The sequence below is a fragment of the Falco punctatus genome (genome assembly GCF_963210335.1).
Source record: "Falco punctatus genome assembly, chromosome: 2".
NCBI lineage: Eukaryota > Metazoa > Chordata > Aves > Falconiformes > Falconidae > Falco > Falco punctatus.
In genome coordinates this window covers 71715930-71731138 of record NC_137581.1, presented here as the reverse complement: position 1 = coordinate 71731138, position 15209 = coordinate 71715930, and the positions used below count along the sequence as shown (strand labels likewise).

General features: G+C 42.5%; 2 protein-coding genes across 5 annotated transcripts in view; one reads left to right on the top strand and one right to left on the bottom strand.

Annotated features, from left to right (window-relative positions):
* Nucleotides 1–877: 877 nt before the first annotated feature.
* GABRA5 (gamma-aminobutyric acid type A receptor subunit alpha5) overlaps nt 878–15209 on the bottom strand; it is a 64637-nt gene continuing 50305 nt past the window's right edge. For 3 of the 4 annotated variants that reach the window (XM_080377386.1, XM_080377384.1, XM_080377385.1), the window contains 3 exons: nt 10243–10395; nt 8625–8836; nt 878–7695 (listed from right to left, as the gene is read on the bottom strand). In XM_080377386.1, the coding sequence (XP_080233512.1) occupies nt 7393–7695; nt 8625–8836; nt 10243–10395 (668 nt within the window). In that variant the 3' untranslated portion in view covers nt 878–7392. The remainder of the gene's footprint in view (nt 7696–8624; nt 8837–10242; nt 10396–15209) is intronic. The other variant, XM_080377387.1, reaches the window with a different exon arrangement.
* The window catches only part of GABRB3 (gamma-aminobutyric acid type A receptor subunit beta3), a 217590-nt gene continuing 212681 nt past the window's right edge, over nt 10301–15209 (top strand). Inside the window, exon 1 of the mRNA XM_080377381.1 lies at nt 10301–14639. Within this exon, the coding sequence (XP_080233507.1) occupies nt 14539–14639 (101 nt within the window). The 5' untranslated portion in view covers nt 10301–14538. The remainder of the gene's footprint in view (nt 14640–15209) is intronic.

Below are 15209 nucleotides of genomic sequence, written 5' to 3'. Positions count from 1 at the left end.
CACTGCGCCGCAGGGACCCCCAGCCCCCTCCCCTCTTGATCGGGGGCGGCTTCCCCGCAGGCGGCGGCTCCGCCTCTTTCCCCCGCCGCTGGCACCGCCTGCCGCGGCGGCGGGATCCTCTGGCGGCGGCTGCGGGAAGCGCGGCTGGCCGGGACCGGGACCGGGCTGCCCCCCGGCCCGCCTGCAGCCGGCGGCAGCGCGCTGGGTTACCCCTGTTCGGTGACCGTGTGCTGTTACGGGCGCTGTGTGTGGTCACCGAGCTGCCCAGCCCGCCGGGAGAGCCCTCGGTATGAGACTGGCTCCCCTCTTCCCTTTGGCGTGACAGCAAGCCCAAGGCTCGAGTGGAGTTTCATGGGTCAGTAATTACTGCCTCCTCCTCAAGCTGTAAGGAAAAAGAAAAGGTGATGTTTAAGACTTTCTGTTGTCCTCGGTGGGCTATATGTTAATGCCAAAGGAATACTTTAGCACCGCTCTTTATTACACCTCATCCCTTGGTCGTTTCTCCATCCCTGCTTTCTTCATATACCTATATGCTTTTCTCTTTTAATCACACTTTCTGACTTTGCGGAACCTTTTCAAACTGTGTATTCAGGTAAGGGTTGTGATATATGAGATATATGTATGTATGATATATATCTTATATGTAATCTTTATCATACCCTGTATATATGATTTAATGACAGTAAAATGTTTATATTCTCTAGCACAATAAAATGGATCCATATTTTAACTTACTTCTCGCATTTTCATGGAGGGTGACTATCTTTTCAACCTGAGGGATACCGAAGTGAGACCTTTGTAGTATTTCTTGCACAAGGGGGGAAGTAAGAGCCTCCAAAAGCAGCTGTGCAGGGAGCTGGTTAGTCTAAGTAAGGGGGGAATGGGGCTCACATAGCAAGTGAGACACTTGCTAGACCTGGGTGCCCCCTTTCTAGCACTGAACAGGTTCCTGAAATCAGGCACGTGAACTTTGCTGTGATTAAATGTTGAAGGAGAGCCCTCACTGGTGGCTTTCCTGGCATCCCAGTGACTGAGGCTGCCACCTGCACCACGAGCAGCACAGGAGGGCACTGGGGCTGTTCTGAGACAAACAGGGAAGGGGCTGAAACCTGTCTCCTACAGCTCCTGGAGTCCTCCAGCTGGACGCTTGTTAGATATTTATGAGACTACAGACAGTTTATTCTGGCTGAAGGTCTCTGTCGCTGGAAGCATTTTGCTTTGTACAAATAATTAAATCTGCCTTTAGGTAGGAAGTTGAATTTCAGAGGTCCAGACACTTTCTGTGTGCCCTCAGCTCTGTCCTTCTGCACGGGGCTCACCACCCTCTTTGGCCCACGGGCAACATATGGAGAAGAGAATGCCTCCTGATATTGCTGTGCTGCAGCTCTTCAGAAGCTTTGCATGCACTTGCTGGCAGAAGCACGCCCATCAAGGGTGGGCAGGCCTGGACTCTGGGTCCAGATGACCCCTGAGGAGTTGTTTTGAGGATGTCAGTAATACCAGTCTGCAGTGAATGAAGAACTGAGCCCAGATTCACTGAGGCCAAGACTGCTGTGAGTGGCTGGTTCCAGTGTTTTTTATCATATATGTGACAAGTTATGTGATATTTTTTTGTTCTATGTGTAGCAGATCAAATTTTCCCACCTACAAATGCAACCTACCATTGTTGGTCCAGTGCACTGCAATCTATTGATATTTCTCAAAAACTCTCCAAATTCATCTGACTGAAATGAGTTGGTATCTTCAATCAACATTTCTGATTTCCATTTCACTTTGGTTTTAGCCAGGGCCAATATAAAGAGCAATTTTAAGACATGATGACTGTGAGGAGTGATAATTGCTTTTGAGGATGGCAATGAAAGGCAAATAATGCAGTACAGAATGGGACACTTACACTTGGATCTATATTAGTGGTAAACTTAGGAAGATCCTTCAGAAGTCCTTTGGGCTTCATAAAATCTAACTTCCATTCTTTCTGCCTTGCTCAAAATTGAACAAATGCCCATAACAAAATAATGGAAGATGTAAAAACTGGTAAGGTGAAGATGCCATCTGAGACTGTTACCATGTGATAGCCATATTTAAATGTTTGTAGTGACATAAAAACATATAGAAAGCCAGAAAGAATTTGAGCAGTTTGATCAATCACTCCTTTAGAACACTTCAGGTTCCTCTGAACATTTCAGTGTCAATTCCAATCTGAGGAGCAAGGGTGTTGGGGAAAATACATCCTTATTACAAAGAACATTATCTCCAGACTTAAAAAAACATAGCCTTGCAAGTGCTACATTCATCTTATCTGCATAAACTGAATAGCAAAGCAGTTTAACTCAGTTCTCTTCAAAGTTTAATTTATCCGTTGAGCAAGAATTTTTGAAAGACAAGATTATTTCATAAAATAATTTTTTCTCAGTTTTGTAGAAATATGTTTAGTTATTCCACAGAGGGCATATTCCATTTAGAAAAAAGCAGAACACAATTCAAGACAACAGAGGGGGGCTAAGTTTTAGAAAATACATTGTTGCCTAAATTCACCCTTGCAGTAAGCTGGCACAGCTCAAATATCAGAAATAAAAAACCTTTTCCATGTGTTTGACTTGTTCTTTCATTCTTAATGGGCACAAGTGAGGAAATTTGGCAGTAGAACTGCAAACACTTACCCTCCGGTGCTGAATTGTAACTCACTTTTCAACCTTTTTTTGGTGAAAGCATACAGGAAAAACACCATGACAAGCAATTCCTATTTATTACTCTCTTTGGCTGTGACTAAGCTGTGAAGATGAGCCCTGCAGGGTCCAAGCTCACCCACACCGGGGACAGTGACACAGTTCACCCCACTCCTGAAGGCCCAAGCTTCTTCCAGGGGAGATCAGAGGAGGTTGATGTACATCCAGGTACAGCCCCAGCCTGCAGCAGGACAAGGCCAGGGTGTTTACTTTGAGCCAGAATCTGAGAAATACATCTCCCACAGTTCAGATGCCATCAGTAATGGTCTCCCCTCCAAAGAGTTATGCTGACGGCAGAGAGATTGAAATGGTTAGGTGTGGTGTAGTGCAAGGCAGTGGCATTTAAGTATTCCAGTCTGGAATCCATCAGTTTATTGAAGCATCTCCCAGATTATGAACCTACTGTTCAGGCAGGAGCACATGCTGCAAGGTGGCGGCTTCTCCTGTCATTTCCGTTCTCAGCAAGGATTAGGAATGCGTGGGATTCTCCAAGAAATGTAAAATAGATGGTTTCTTCAGGAAATTTCAATCTGGTTTAGCAAATCCACAGTAACAGAATGAGCTCTAATCATTGTTTTCTGCCTTTACCTTCAAACGCAGAAAGTGACAGTCAATATACCTTGAAGTGATTTATGTATAGAATGTCTGTGGTGCATATGCCTTTGGCAGGTAATTATCAGGTCCTCTACACATCATATAAATTGTTTACCAAAATAAAACAAAGAGCCTGATCCTGCGACCATGCAGCTCCGCTCTTTGCAGGTAGTTTGCATTCAGTGAAGACAAGGAAACTTTCCATGTAAGTAAAACAAGTCAGATTTAGAGGTCCTGGCACTGAGTCCTGCAGTGGTGACCAAAAAACGATGCTGAGCCACTCAGGGTAAGAGGCAAACTGGGGTGTAAGCAAATAATAAAAAGCACACAGAACCCTTTGGGGCAGATAATGGCTCTGGAGAAGATGCTGTGAAGGTGGCTCCGAGTTTCCCATTCATGTAGCAAAAAAGCTCACCTTGGAGGCTTTTTGTGGGAGTCTGAGGAAAGTAAAAAGCAACTTCCTGTGATTCTGTTTTGGGGGATTCATTTGTATTCAGACATCTTTTTACAATGCTTGGTGTCTTCTGGAGGTTCACAGATAGTTCATAGGTTTTAACAGTGTAGTAGTAAATACAGCCTCCATATTACCCCAGAAGCACCCTGGTGCCACTTTCACAAATACTCTGTGGTCTGACTAGGCATTCCTGCACTCCAGCCTTCTCTTGCAGAACATTTGCTGAGTAGCTGTATGGGGTCAGGACAAAGGTCTGGATAGTGCAGTAACCTTCCTCTGAAAATGGCCAGAAGCAGAGTTGTTTTGGGAAGAATGAGAGGAACAGTGCACATATATATGATATTCCTCCCAAGAACTCCTTCAGCTTCTAGCAATCAGTGTGTCTCAGGATCCTGATACAGTTTCAATCTATTTAGAGAACTGTGCAAAAGTCCCATGCTCCAGATTGAACCTGAACCCACAGAACCTGGTTTTGGTCAAGGACTGTCCAATTAGTTCCTTAATTTTTGGAACATCATTGTTCAATAACTGATTTTAGTTTAAAACCCTACAGCTACCTAAACTTCCTGTGGGGGGGAAAAAAAACCCAACAAACTAAACCCACCATGTTTTTCATGTACCTTGAGTGTTTGATATCTGAGAGGAAGAAGTGTTAATAATACAACTTTATCATTTACGTTGTCATAAATAATAATGTGTGATAAAAAAGCCTGAGCCTATGCCACCTGTAGGCTGCAAGAATGGTTGAGAAGAGAATTGAGCTTACAGTTATATATCAGTATACATACCTGCCAACCACGTGACAGCATGTCTACATATGGCATTAAAAAAAGAGGGCAAATCAAGTGGACTGTTTTCTGGTGGGTCCTCACCAGCCCATCCATCATCTTCAGATACCTGTTTGAGTAAGATCAATTTGGTGCATTATGCTATGTCACTGATGTTGCTAGAGTTACGTCTCATCTATTATTCTGGAGAGACTAGAAATAGCAAGCTGTTGGTAAACTGGTTTCTATCGAGCAAGAAGCCTTGTCCAGACGTGTTACCTGGCACATACCAACCTGTGATGAATGTCAATGGCAGGCCCTATCATCAACCCCAGGAAAAGACTCGAGGGCAGTGAGCAAACACTCATCCATAGGGCTGCAGGCAGTCTTCGTCAGTGATTAACAAGACCCTACCATGCCACCCATTTCATGGTCACTTTGCCTTGCCACAGGAGGAATGCACACCCATATGAAACATTTAGAAGAACAGTTCCCCTGGTGTGCACATCCTGACTAAGAGGAATTGTTGTTTGCTAGCCCTGACAGCATGTTGGGCTCATCTCTCCCTGACTGGATATTCAGCCTCCAGGAGCTGGCATTTATTGTACATCTCCATGGCCACAGGAAGAGGCAGAAGAGGCTTCAGCTGAGAGGGTCTGTCTTGTACATGCAGAAATATCTGCTCCCCTCTGCCAGTCACCGGGTGGTTTTAGCTGTTTCAGAGGTGCTCACTGAGTGAATCACTGGGGACACCCAGTACATTGCGTCTGCAATTCCCTGAACTGCATCCCTGTCGGGCTTGGCAAAGCTATGTGCTCTTCACTGAGAAAACAGGAGGTCTTGTTGGCTCCAATCTTTTTGTGGAAATAACCTGCATGCAAGAAAAGAAATAGCCATGGGACTTCATACAGTTTCGCCTCCCAATGGGCTTTGCAATTTTTCACTGTTTTCAATCCCCAAAGGGCCAGATTTATTGCGTTCAGATACCATTATCTCACTTTTAAAACAAAAAAAATGATGAACATAGAGGTGTGTGGCTGCTCAAAGCCATATGGGAAGCCTACATGAAAACATAGCTCCAGATCCTCACCTTGGCTCAGGATAGCACCGTAACTAATAGATGGGTATGCCCCTCCCTTGCTCCTTTTTAACAGCTTCCAGTCACCCACTCAGTCCCGTGGCTTCTCCGTGGGCACTGAGAATTTGCAAATTTCTAATTCCTCAGCATCAAACAAAAACCTGCAAAAAGGAATAGGAGTGTGAGTTTTTTTCTTGGCAATGTTTAGGAGTGAAGGGGGATGAAGAGAACACACACAAGAAGTCCAGACAGCTCCCCAGTCCTGGACTAGACCCTCACCTTAAAGTGAAGCACGAGCTCTCCTCTCTGGACCAAAGAGCACATGGGGTTGATGCTTCATAGCAAGATAGCACCTAATTCTGAAACATCTCGATTCACTGTCTTCCCTCAGTATATACCTTTCTGGGCAACAGTGAGGATGTGTCATGCTCACACATGTGACCGAGTGCATGATGTGTGCTTTTCATTTACTCCTTCCGGCTCTTGTGGTGATTTTTTGGTCTCTCTAAAAGGATAACCAGTATAAGAATGACATTTTGCAATCAAATGTTGAATGCATTTTTTATTTAAACATTAAGATTAAATTACAAAAGCTTCTGGAACAAGGAAAAGATGCCAAGGAGGAAAGAGCTGAAAACTCAGATTGCATTTTCTCATTCATTGTGAAAGCAAAACACATTGGCAGCAGCAAGGCGTTTTATAGAAAAGTTTCAGATGGACAGTACAAAGACCTTTCTGTCAACATTGTCACTGAAACACCTTGCTGTCATGAAGCACATCTTTTTCTCTGATCACACTTCTTAGTGTCAGCTGATTGGTTTTCACTGTGGGAAACAAGCAATAATTATTGCAGAATTACTATAATTCTTTACTGTTAATCTCTGATAATATAACACAATCTTCTTCTTGGGAAAATGTCCAAACACCATTTACTTTACCCTAATAAAAATGTCTACTGCTGTTGTTAAAAGTTTTATTTGCACAGGTATGTTCCTAATCTATGTTAATTTCATGCAATATATCTCTAATTTTTGGAATAAATACTGAAAATCATTCAAGAAAATTCCTTGGAATGCAAAATCCAAACAAACTTACTGTCTTTTAAGGGCAAGATTCCAGCACCTTTATTTACACAAGTAGCATCCTGCTCCCTATGTTACTTCACTGCACGCTAGAAGCTCAAGCAGTGAAAATTAACATAGCCCCATTAGGATTCAGTGCATTGTATTATTTTCCAGTGAAAATTGGGCTGAGCAGTTTTATCTGTGGAGTAATGCACTACCTATAACCAGTAAAGGTGCTCAAACATAGACCTATACTTAATAATTTGGCACATTTACAACTGGCGTTACTCAGTAACTTATCAGATGACAATAGTGGAGCTCTTCTGTAAAATATAGGTTAAGCCTATATTTGTATGACTGTACATCTGAAGTATAAAAACCACGATATGTAGTACACTTGAACAGTTAAAAAATATAACTTATTTCATTTGTAAACTACCAATGCAAGATACTCAGCAGCAAAGAAGCCATGTTCAATGCCTTCTGATCTTTTATAAAGATCTGTTGCTGTAAGTAATATAATTGTCTCCAAAACATCTGAGGTTACATGTAGAAACAATCAAGGCAATATTATTTGTACATATTATTAAACATGCAAAAAACTTCCTGAAGAATATTGCCCAAATGTAGAAAGTTGTCTGGATCTCAAATTTTCCTTGGTAGCGCCTGCTTTGTAAGTATGGCTCATGTGGCTTTAGAGTCCTTCAGTTTATTTTGGAGAACTGGCACCTTTGATAACAGGCTCCCTATTCAAATATGTGGCCCAGTAAACTAAGTTAAAAGTTCCAAACAGCACTGGAAAAATTATCCGGGACATTTTGTCAATCTTACTGATGCTGTTGTAAGTCTTTTTGCTTTCAGCAGGCTTTTCTTCTGCAGGCTTCACTGGAGCAGATGCAGTGTTTGAGATGACAGATGGGCCTGAGTCCTTTGGCATGTTTGGCGCGGGGGTCATCTTCCCAGTGCTGTAAGTATGAGTTGATTTATTTCCCAGCAATTGACGCTCTTTTTTCTGCAGTGTACAGAACAAAACATTAGACTGTGGGAACAGAAAGTGGAAACACATTCTCAAGACACTAACCCAAAAATCTAAGTACCATAATCAATCATGCCAACAGATGCCTGTTGCCTATGCGACTTTGACTACCAAACAGCTGTTCCTGTCTTGACTTTATAGCCCTTACTCATGTTAAACTTTCCCCAATGCCAGAGAAAACTAAGTGACTGTCCTGACCTGGATCCTACCTGGTGTGTGCATTAGCAGCCTCTTTTGTCAAGGTGATGCGGTCCTGCACCTGCAGAGGTTGCTGCCCCACGGACAGCTGCCAAGATGTGAACCTCACTCTCCTGGCTGCAGCAGCGAGTGTGGTTGGGCTCACAGCCCCTGCCAGCTTGCCCTCTCTGTATTGTTCCTTTGGGGTGCCTGCAGGTCTGAGCTCTCTCTAGGCCATCATTTGCTAAGAATCAGACTTATTCCAAAACTTTCATTTCAGCATGAAACCCAAAACTTTGTGTTTTCACAGAACCGCTCTTTTGTGTCTTTTTTTCTTGGGGATACTGTGATGGGACCCTGACTCATGGAGTTCAGTGTGAGCTTTATCATTTATCTGAAAGAGTGCATAGGGAGTATTCTGCAGAGATATGTTTCATAGTTTATGTCTGCTATTATCAGAAGTTTGGTCACTGAAATGCTGTGTGTACTCAATTCCCTCCATCCTTCTGGAAATAGCCCTCTTCATATAGATGGTAGAGACTGATACTCTATCTCTGTGAAGATAAGAAGGCATATCTCCTTACAAATTTTCCTCTATAGGAAGGTGAAAGTATGTCATGAGGTAATTAAATACCTTTTCCCCAAAGAAGCTGAAAATTGTCCGTTCAGTTATTTGAACTATGTTGAGTCCCTGCTTTTTATGTGTTTAAAAAATGTGAGGTAAGCACCTTGATTTTAGCAGCTTCCAGGGCTTTTTTGCCATCCCATGCCCAACTCCTCTTGGTGAAATAGTTGACTGTTGCAAATTCAATCAATGCAGAAAATACAAAGGCATAGCAGACAGCTATAAACCAGTCCATGGCAGTAGCGTAGGCCACTTTTGGCAAAGAGTTACGGGCACTAATACTTAAGGTGGTCATGGTGAGGACTGTTGTCACTCCTATAAAGAAGGGGGGAAAAAGAGGAAGAGGTGAGTCTGGTAGCCCTTACAAGATCCCTAAGAAGCTATGAGCAGGCTGCAATTCAGCAGGATGCCTAAGGTGGCCACATGAAGTCAGTCTGTTTCCATATTACGGTCCAGAAGAGTAAGATACTTTACTCTCCAAGAAAAAATGAAAGCCTCCACCCTCAGGTGTTTAATTTTGTGGTGTTCTGGTTATGTTAAGTTATAGTGTATTTAAATAAGCGTTTTTAGGGTAACACAAACCCAGCTGTTACATAAACCAAGGCCTTACTGGCATTTTATCCCTGTATACTGATGCATAGTATGTATAGAGTGTCCCTTGTTAAATAGTACATTATAAAATCGGTGAGCAACCCATTTAGCAGTAACTGTCAGAATCAAGTGGGATTACTGGTTTTATTTTCTCACATGAAGATTGTATGTATGAAATTGTTGGCTGTTACTGACTGCCTTGGCTGTAGCTCCTCCTTTCCCATAGGCCAGTAAGTGACTGAGCTGCCACTACTTCCACCTGTGGAAGGATTCTTCCAATAGGACAAAACCCAACTCCCAGTTACAGCTTTGTAAACCTAGAATGGGTACCACCAATCAGCAAAGTGATGCTGGTACCTGTATTCTCCCCATACAGATTGATGAACTGATTTTTGATCAAAGCTGCTGACTGATTTCAGAAGAATGACTCTTTTAACAACAGCTGAACAAAGTTTTACATAATAAACTGCTCCCACTCACCTCATTTTTCATCTACTGAAAATTCTGTATTTCATCAACCTTTACTTAAGGCTATGTTTATTTTCTGCAATCTTCTAGTGATAAATTGAGTAATTTAAGACACCCCAAAGGATTTTTCCATGACAACTTCTGTAGTAAATATGCTTTTTCTAAATGCAAAATCATATTGATTTGTTTGATGGTAATAGAGATAATTGTCACTAATTAACCTCTACATGGTTTTCCAAGATAAACATCTTAAAACAGAGATAAACAAAATGTCTCAAAGTGAAATCTGTTTCAAATGCTTAGCTTGAGTATACACTAAATACAATATTATGGATGTTTTCTTGTTGTAAGCCATCCAGTATTTCACCCAAGTGAAAAAAAACCAACCCAACCCAAACCACAAATCACACCAATCCAGTTCTTCTGTCTTCTGTCCTTAATATTAGTATAATTGATTCTTGACCAATTTCTACAATAACTACCAAAAAAGCCCAGACAGTGTCTTTAAATGAAGTTTGACTTTAAACTGGAAGAGAACAAGCGAACATCTAGAATACCTCAAGCAGAAAAAAGCATTAGTGCACTGTGGTTTTGTTACAGCAAATCACTTCCACAAGCCAGACCGATCCTTCCTGCATGCTGGGAGAAAGTGGGATACTCACCAAAGACAGTCCTAGCAGGGACAGATTCTCTGTTTAGCCAAAACGACACTTGCGATAAGATCACAGTCATAATGCAAGGAAGGTATGTCTGGATGACAAAATAACCAATTTTTCTTTTCAGATGAAAATGGGCTGTCATAATAGTATATTCACCTAGGAGGAGAAAAATGTGCATGTGGGTAAAATAAGGGAGGCTTACTGATTTAGGAACTTAAGCAGGCCAGCTCCACACACACACAGACACACAGACACACACACACACACACACCAATTTGAAGATATCATTCAGCCGTTCTTAATTTCATTCATTAAAAATGTCTGGATTTCTCCGTTGTGGAAAACCAGAGCTTGAGAGAGAGGTGCTGCTAGATCCTGTTAGACTTCACATTCATTCCCCAAAAGCAAAAGGCAATGCAATGACTGACTACTTCTACTGCACTGAAAAGCTTCACTCCTTTTATGCCACCTGGGTTGCCTTGACATTCACAGGCTTAAAAAACCTGGGTTGCCGTCACTGCCTCAGTCCTGCCCATTTTTTACTCAGTCCTACAAACAGTTAAGGCCACCTACTCTTAGAAACCTGATTTAGCAGCAGGACTTAACCTCATTAGGGCAACTGTTACTGTCAAGCCATCATTCTTCAACAATGAGAAGGGATCGAGACACTTCTGTACTGCACTTGAGGGACTGCCTGTCCCAGTGTCAGTGCTGCAAAACCTGCAACTTTGCGCATGGATCCTGGGATGTCTTACTGATCTGAGCACCCAAACCCATCAGATTGCTCCTCCAGAAAAAAAAAAAATAATCCCTCTAGTACATGCAGTTTACCTAGAATTTGGTACACTTCAATCTGTTTCTGGATAGACATCGTGCCATGCCTTGTTCACTTGAGCAATGAATATCTGAATATCGTACTGCCTGCATGGAGAATTCACTGAAAGCTGCCACAGCAGTGCCAAATTCCATGTCTTTTTTATATGCCAAATTCACAGCATTGCCTTAATCTGTCTTTTGTCAGGTTCTCCGAATTTCAATAAAAGCCTAAAAAAATGCACTCCAAAATCGACAGACCAGCTGTCACGTTCCCTAATGTTTCATAAAAAAATCAAAACTTAACTGGTTCTCTCAGGCTGTTCCTGGAAAACCATATAGTTGTTACTGAAGACTATTCATTGATGGTAACTGCTCCTCAAAGCTAAAATCTTGCTAGCTAAAACCAGGCTACTATTTGCCTAGGAAAAATAAGGAAAAACAAAATGTAAGAATAAAAAAAACCCAAACCCTTCAAGCCCTAACAGATCTCCACTCACATTGATACCAAATTAATTTAAATGCATCATTCAGCTGGGTACTGATGAATCAGAGTAATGCCTGTTCTGAAATATATATCGTCCTCCAAGAACAAAACAAATATAGCTATAATCTCTGTTGCAAGACTTGACTGTTAGTTTCTATAGACCAGCGACAAAAGGAAAATATATAACAGGCTGGTTCTGCCTTGAGTGAGTAGCCCGCGTTGAGCTGTGGCCAGCATTGCTACGCAGTTAGATCTGGCAGATTATTTCTAAGTGACAATATGGCTAATTAGCGGAGAACAGGTCTAGAGTGAAAGGGCTTTTGCAGGTACAGCTGCACTGATACGCTACGCTAAAGAAGCTCTGTTATTCTGAATGAAGTTTTGCAGAGCTCGTTTGTGCTGAGGATTTTAGTCAGAGACTGGAACAGCACAGAAATACCTTACCTGACAGCCTGCCTCAATCCTTATGACTTTCTCCTGGAGTCTGATTTTCTGGTGAAACAGTGCCCTGAGGAGGGATGTGGAGATGGACAGGGAATGCTGTGAAACTGGGGACAAAATCCCTGTGAAGCAACATCTAATTCCTTTCCATTTAGTGTAACTTTGAAGCAGGGATACTGAACATGCTGTGGTCTCGGAAGGAACCCCACTTGCTCTTTATTCAGGAGCATTTAGTTTGTGGATTGCTCATCAAATATGCCAGGAGCAGCAGGGTCTATGTGCCTGTAATCTGTTTCTGAGTTGCTACTGCACCGGGATGTGTTTGAGTCACAGTTTCCCTGCTTGCTAAGGAGTGACGGTATGCATTATTGATTTTGACATATGCTTTTGGAGCTGGAATAAAAAAAAAGTAAACAGCTTCAGCAGAGCAACAGGACCCCCTTATTTCCTTTTTAAAATGCAGAAAATGAATGCCTACATTTTGATGGCTCTCCACAGCTGACTTTTGCCTTATGAATTTCTTTAACCTATCAAAGCTCTCATCTGCACTGAAATAATGATATCACCTTGATTTTGTACTTGCTCTTCTTCCAACTGATACCTTCTCTGATTTCCCATGCTGTCCCTTTCAAAAATGCCTACACTAGCAATGCTTCCTCCAGCAGACCTAGGGCTTATGAAACCCCCACAGCTTTTTTAATGACCTGGGAGCACTGCTTAAAGTAAAGCAAACATCTGCCTGAGTTGGCCTTTTGTTTATACAGGCTCTACTGCAGCGGCAAACCTCCCTTTTACTTCTGTAAGGCCACTGTTTACCCTTAGACCACAAGCTTTCTTGAACAAGAGAATTTTTATCATTGGTTTATGTAACAATTAAAAAAAGAATCCTGTTCCTGATGGGGTCCACTCATCACTGCACAAAACAATTTTGATAACAAATTTAGCACTAATGAAAAGCCTCAGAGGAGGAATGGCTGCATTTCTTCATAGAGCTACGCTACCATGCTGCTGCTGGTCTTAAGGTATTTTTATGCTTTAAAAGCTGCTACAGTATTTTTTTGGTATCTAGATGATGGAGTTCTGGAGATCATGCTTACAAATTTTCCAGGCTTTTACATGCATTCTTCCATTGCCATTATGCTGGGAGTCAATAGAGTATTTTAATGAGGCTGTACCCGTTCCCAAGCTTGTTTGTTTACTAGATATACCTGGACTCAGGTCTGTCAACCGCTGTTCTGGAGAGATCCTGACAGGTCTGTAATGCCACATCCCTGACCATGGCATCCAGAATATTTTGGCCCACAAGAAATGCCTGTATCAATTTTATAGTGATGCAGGGGAAAAATTAATCTCAAGGAAAAATCAGAATTATTTGGTGCAAAATGAAGGGTTGAATGCTTCTTTTATTATTTAGGCTTTGGATATTTCAAAGCTCAGGCTCCAGCTGGCAGAAAATAAAAGAGTGGGTTTTTGTTTGGTTTTGTGGCACTGTAGATCCTAAGTTAGCAGTGAGAGATTCTGGTTATGGGAAACAGAACTGGGCAATCATTTGCAGAAAGCAGCAAGATCCACTTGGACCCAAATCCCATATGTGATTGTTTTCACTTGTACCACCAGAGCATAACAGATGTTAGGCCTGTTGGAAGCAATGTGAGTAGTCAAACATCTTCTCTTTTGGGGGAGTGACATTAGGGGATGTTAGCACAAAAAAAACCCACCAGCAAAACCCCAGGGGTCATATGTCAGAGCTATTTTATGTGGCATGGCTAAAATGTTCCCAATTTCAAGACTGGCTGGTGAATTGGGAGTGCCAGGATGGCTTTTTTCTGAGAAGACAGCCAATCTTAGTGACTTGCCTACAAAATCAGGAGAATCCCAAGGGATCCAGCAGGTCCAGCATTTCCATATTGAAAAAAAAATGTCTGCTAGAAAGAAGAGCATAAATGTTGTATGGCATATGCAAACATTTTGCTGATGCAGCTGCAAGGGCTGTGTAGTTTGACTTGTGTGTCAAAAAACCCACAAAAGATCCAAGCATTTGGATATGTGCAACAGCTATTTGGGTTTTCTTTTTCATGTTCAACAATTCAATAGGAGGAAGAAATGCCTTAGCCGTTCATAAGTAACCCTGATTACTGGCCTCCTACGAGCTTGATGAAGTCCAGAAAATCCATTGCTGACTGATGCTTTCCCTGTGCAAAATCGGATTTTTGTATTTTGCTAATCCCTGGTTACAATCTGTGTCCTGCTCTTTGTGATCCAGCCTGCAATCAGAATCCAGCCAGCCCAGATGTAACCCGGGACATTAATATAAAATCTTGACATTGGAAAACAAGCATTTATTAGCCTAAATCTTAAGATACAGGAGGGAGGAGGTTACTGGGCAGAAACTTTGGGATTTGTCTGAAGAGTCCCCTGTTTCCTTGGGCTGAGGAGCACAAGGAGCTTTCACAGGCAAAGCTGCAAACTGGAAGTGGCCTGGAGCGGACACGCTGGAGCACTCACTGCCTGGGCTGGATGGTTTTCATGCTCTAAGGAGCAGGACGAGCTTGTAGGAGATGCTCCAGTACATCCTCTGGATCTTTTTCTTGGCAACACTGAAGGCAAGAGGCGAGCTGCCGTTCATTGCAGAAAACAACGCCGCTATGATGGTAAACTGGTAAGGAAAAAAGCGCCTTTGCTCTTTAATAGGAGGAGATAGCATACTCGTCCTTTTTCTTTGCAGTGGTGGCTGCTCTGTCTATACGCTTCTCTAGACTTTAGGTATCTTTTCTTTAGCAACAGCTTTGTGTCTCCTGAAATGGGCAAGGGAGGGGGTGAAGCTCTGTAGGATGGAGGTGGTGGTCATGTTTAGTGGCTCCCCTGTTCTGCTCGAGGCAAGGCTTCCCTCACTTCGTGTCCTGTTTGGAGAGTATGTGGCAAGCTCAGCTGCCCCCTCTTTATTTGCCATGTTTTGACAGTTTAAGCAGAAAGCTTTATGCGCCTTCATGTTTTGGTCCGGCTAACTTTGTGTGCAAGTGTACGTATACCTGTTTTCACATCTCCTACATTTCCTGCGGATAGTAACAGGTTCCCAACTCAATCTACCCCTTGTCCTCTACAATCCTGCCTTCAGCTTGGAGCCCTTCTTTTTTCACCAGGGACACAGCACATCACCAGAAGCCTCTGTCGTGCTTTGCCAGCAGGAATCACTCCCAGTTGTGCTGCCGCTGGCTGCCCCCTTTCCCCA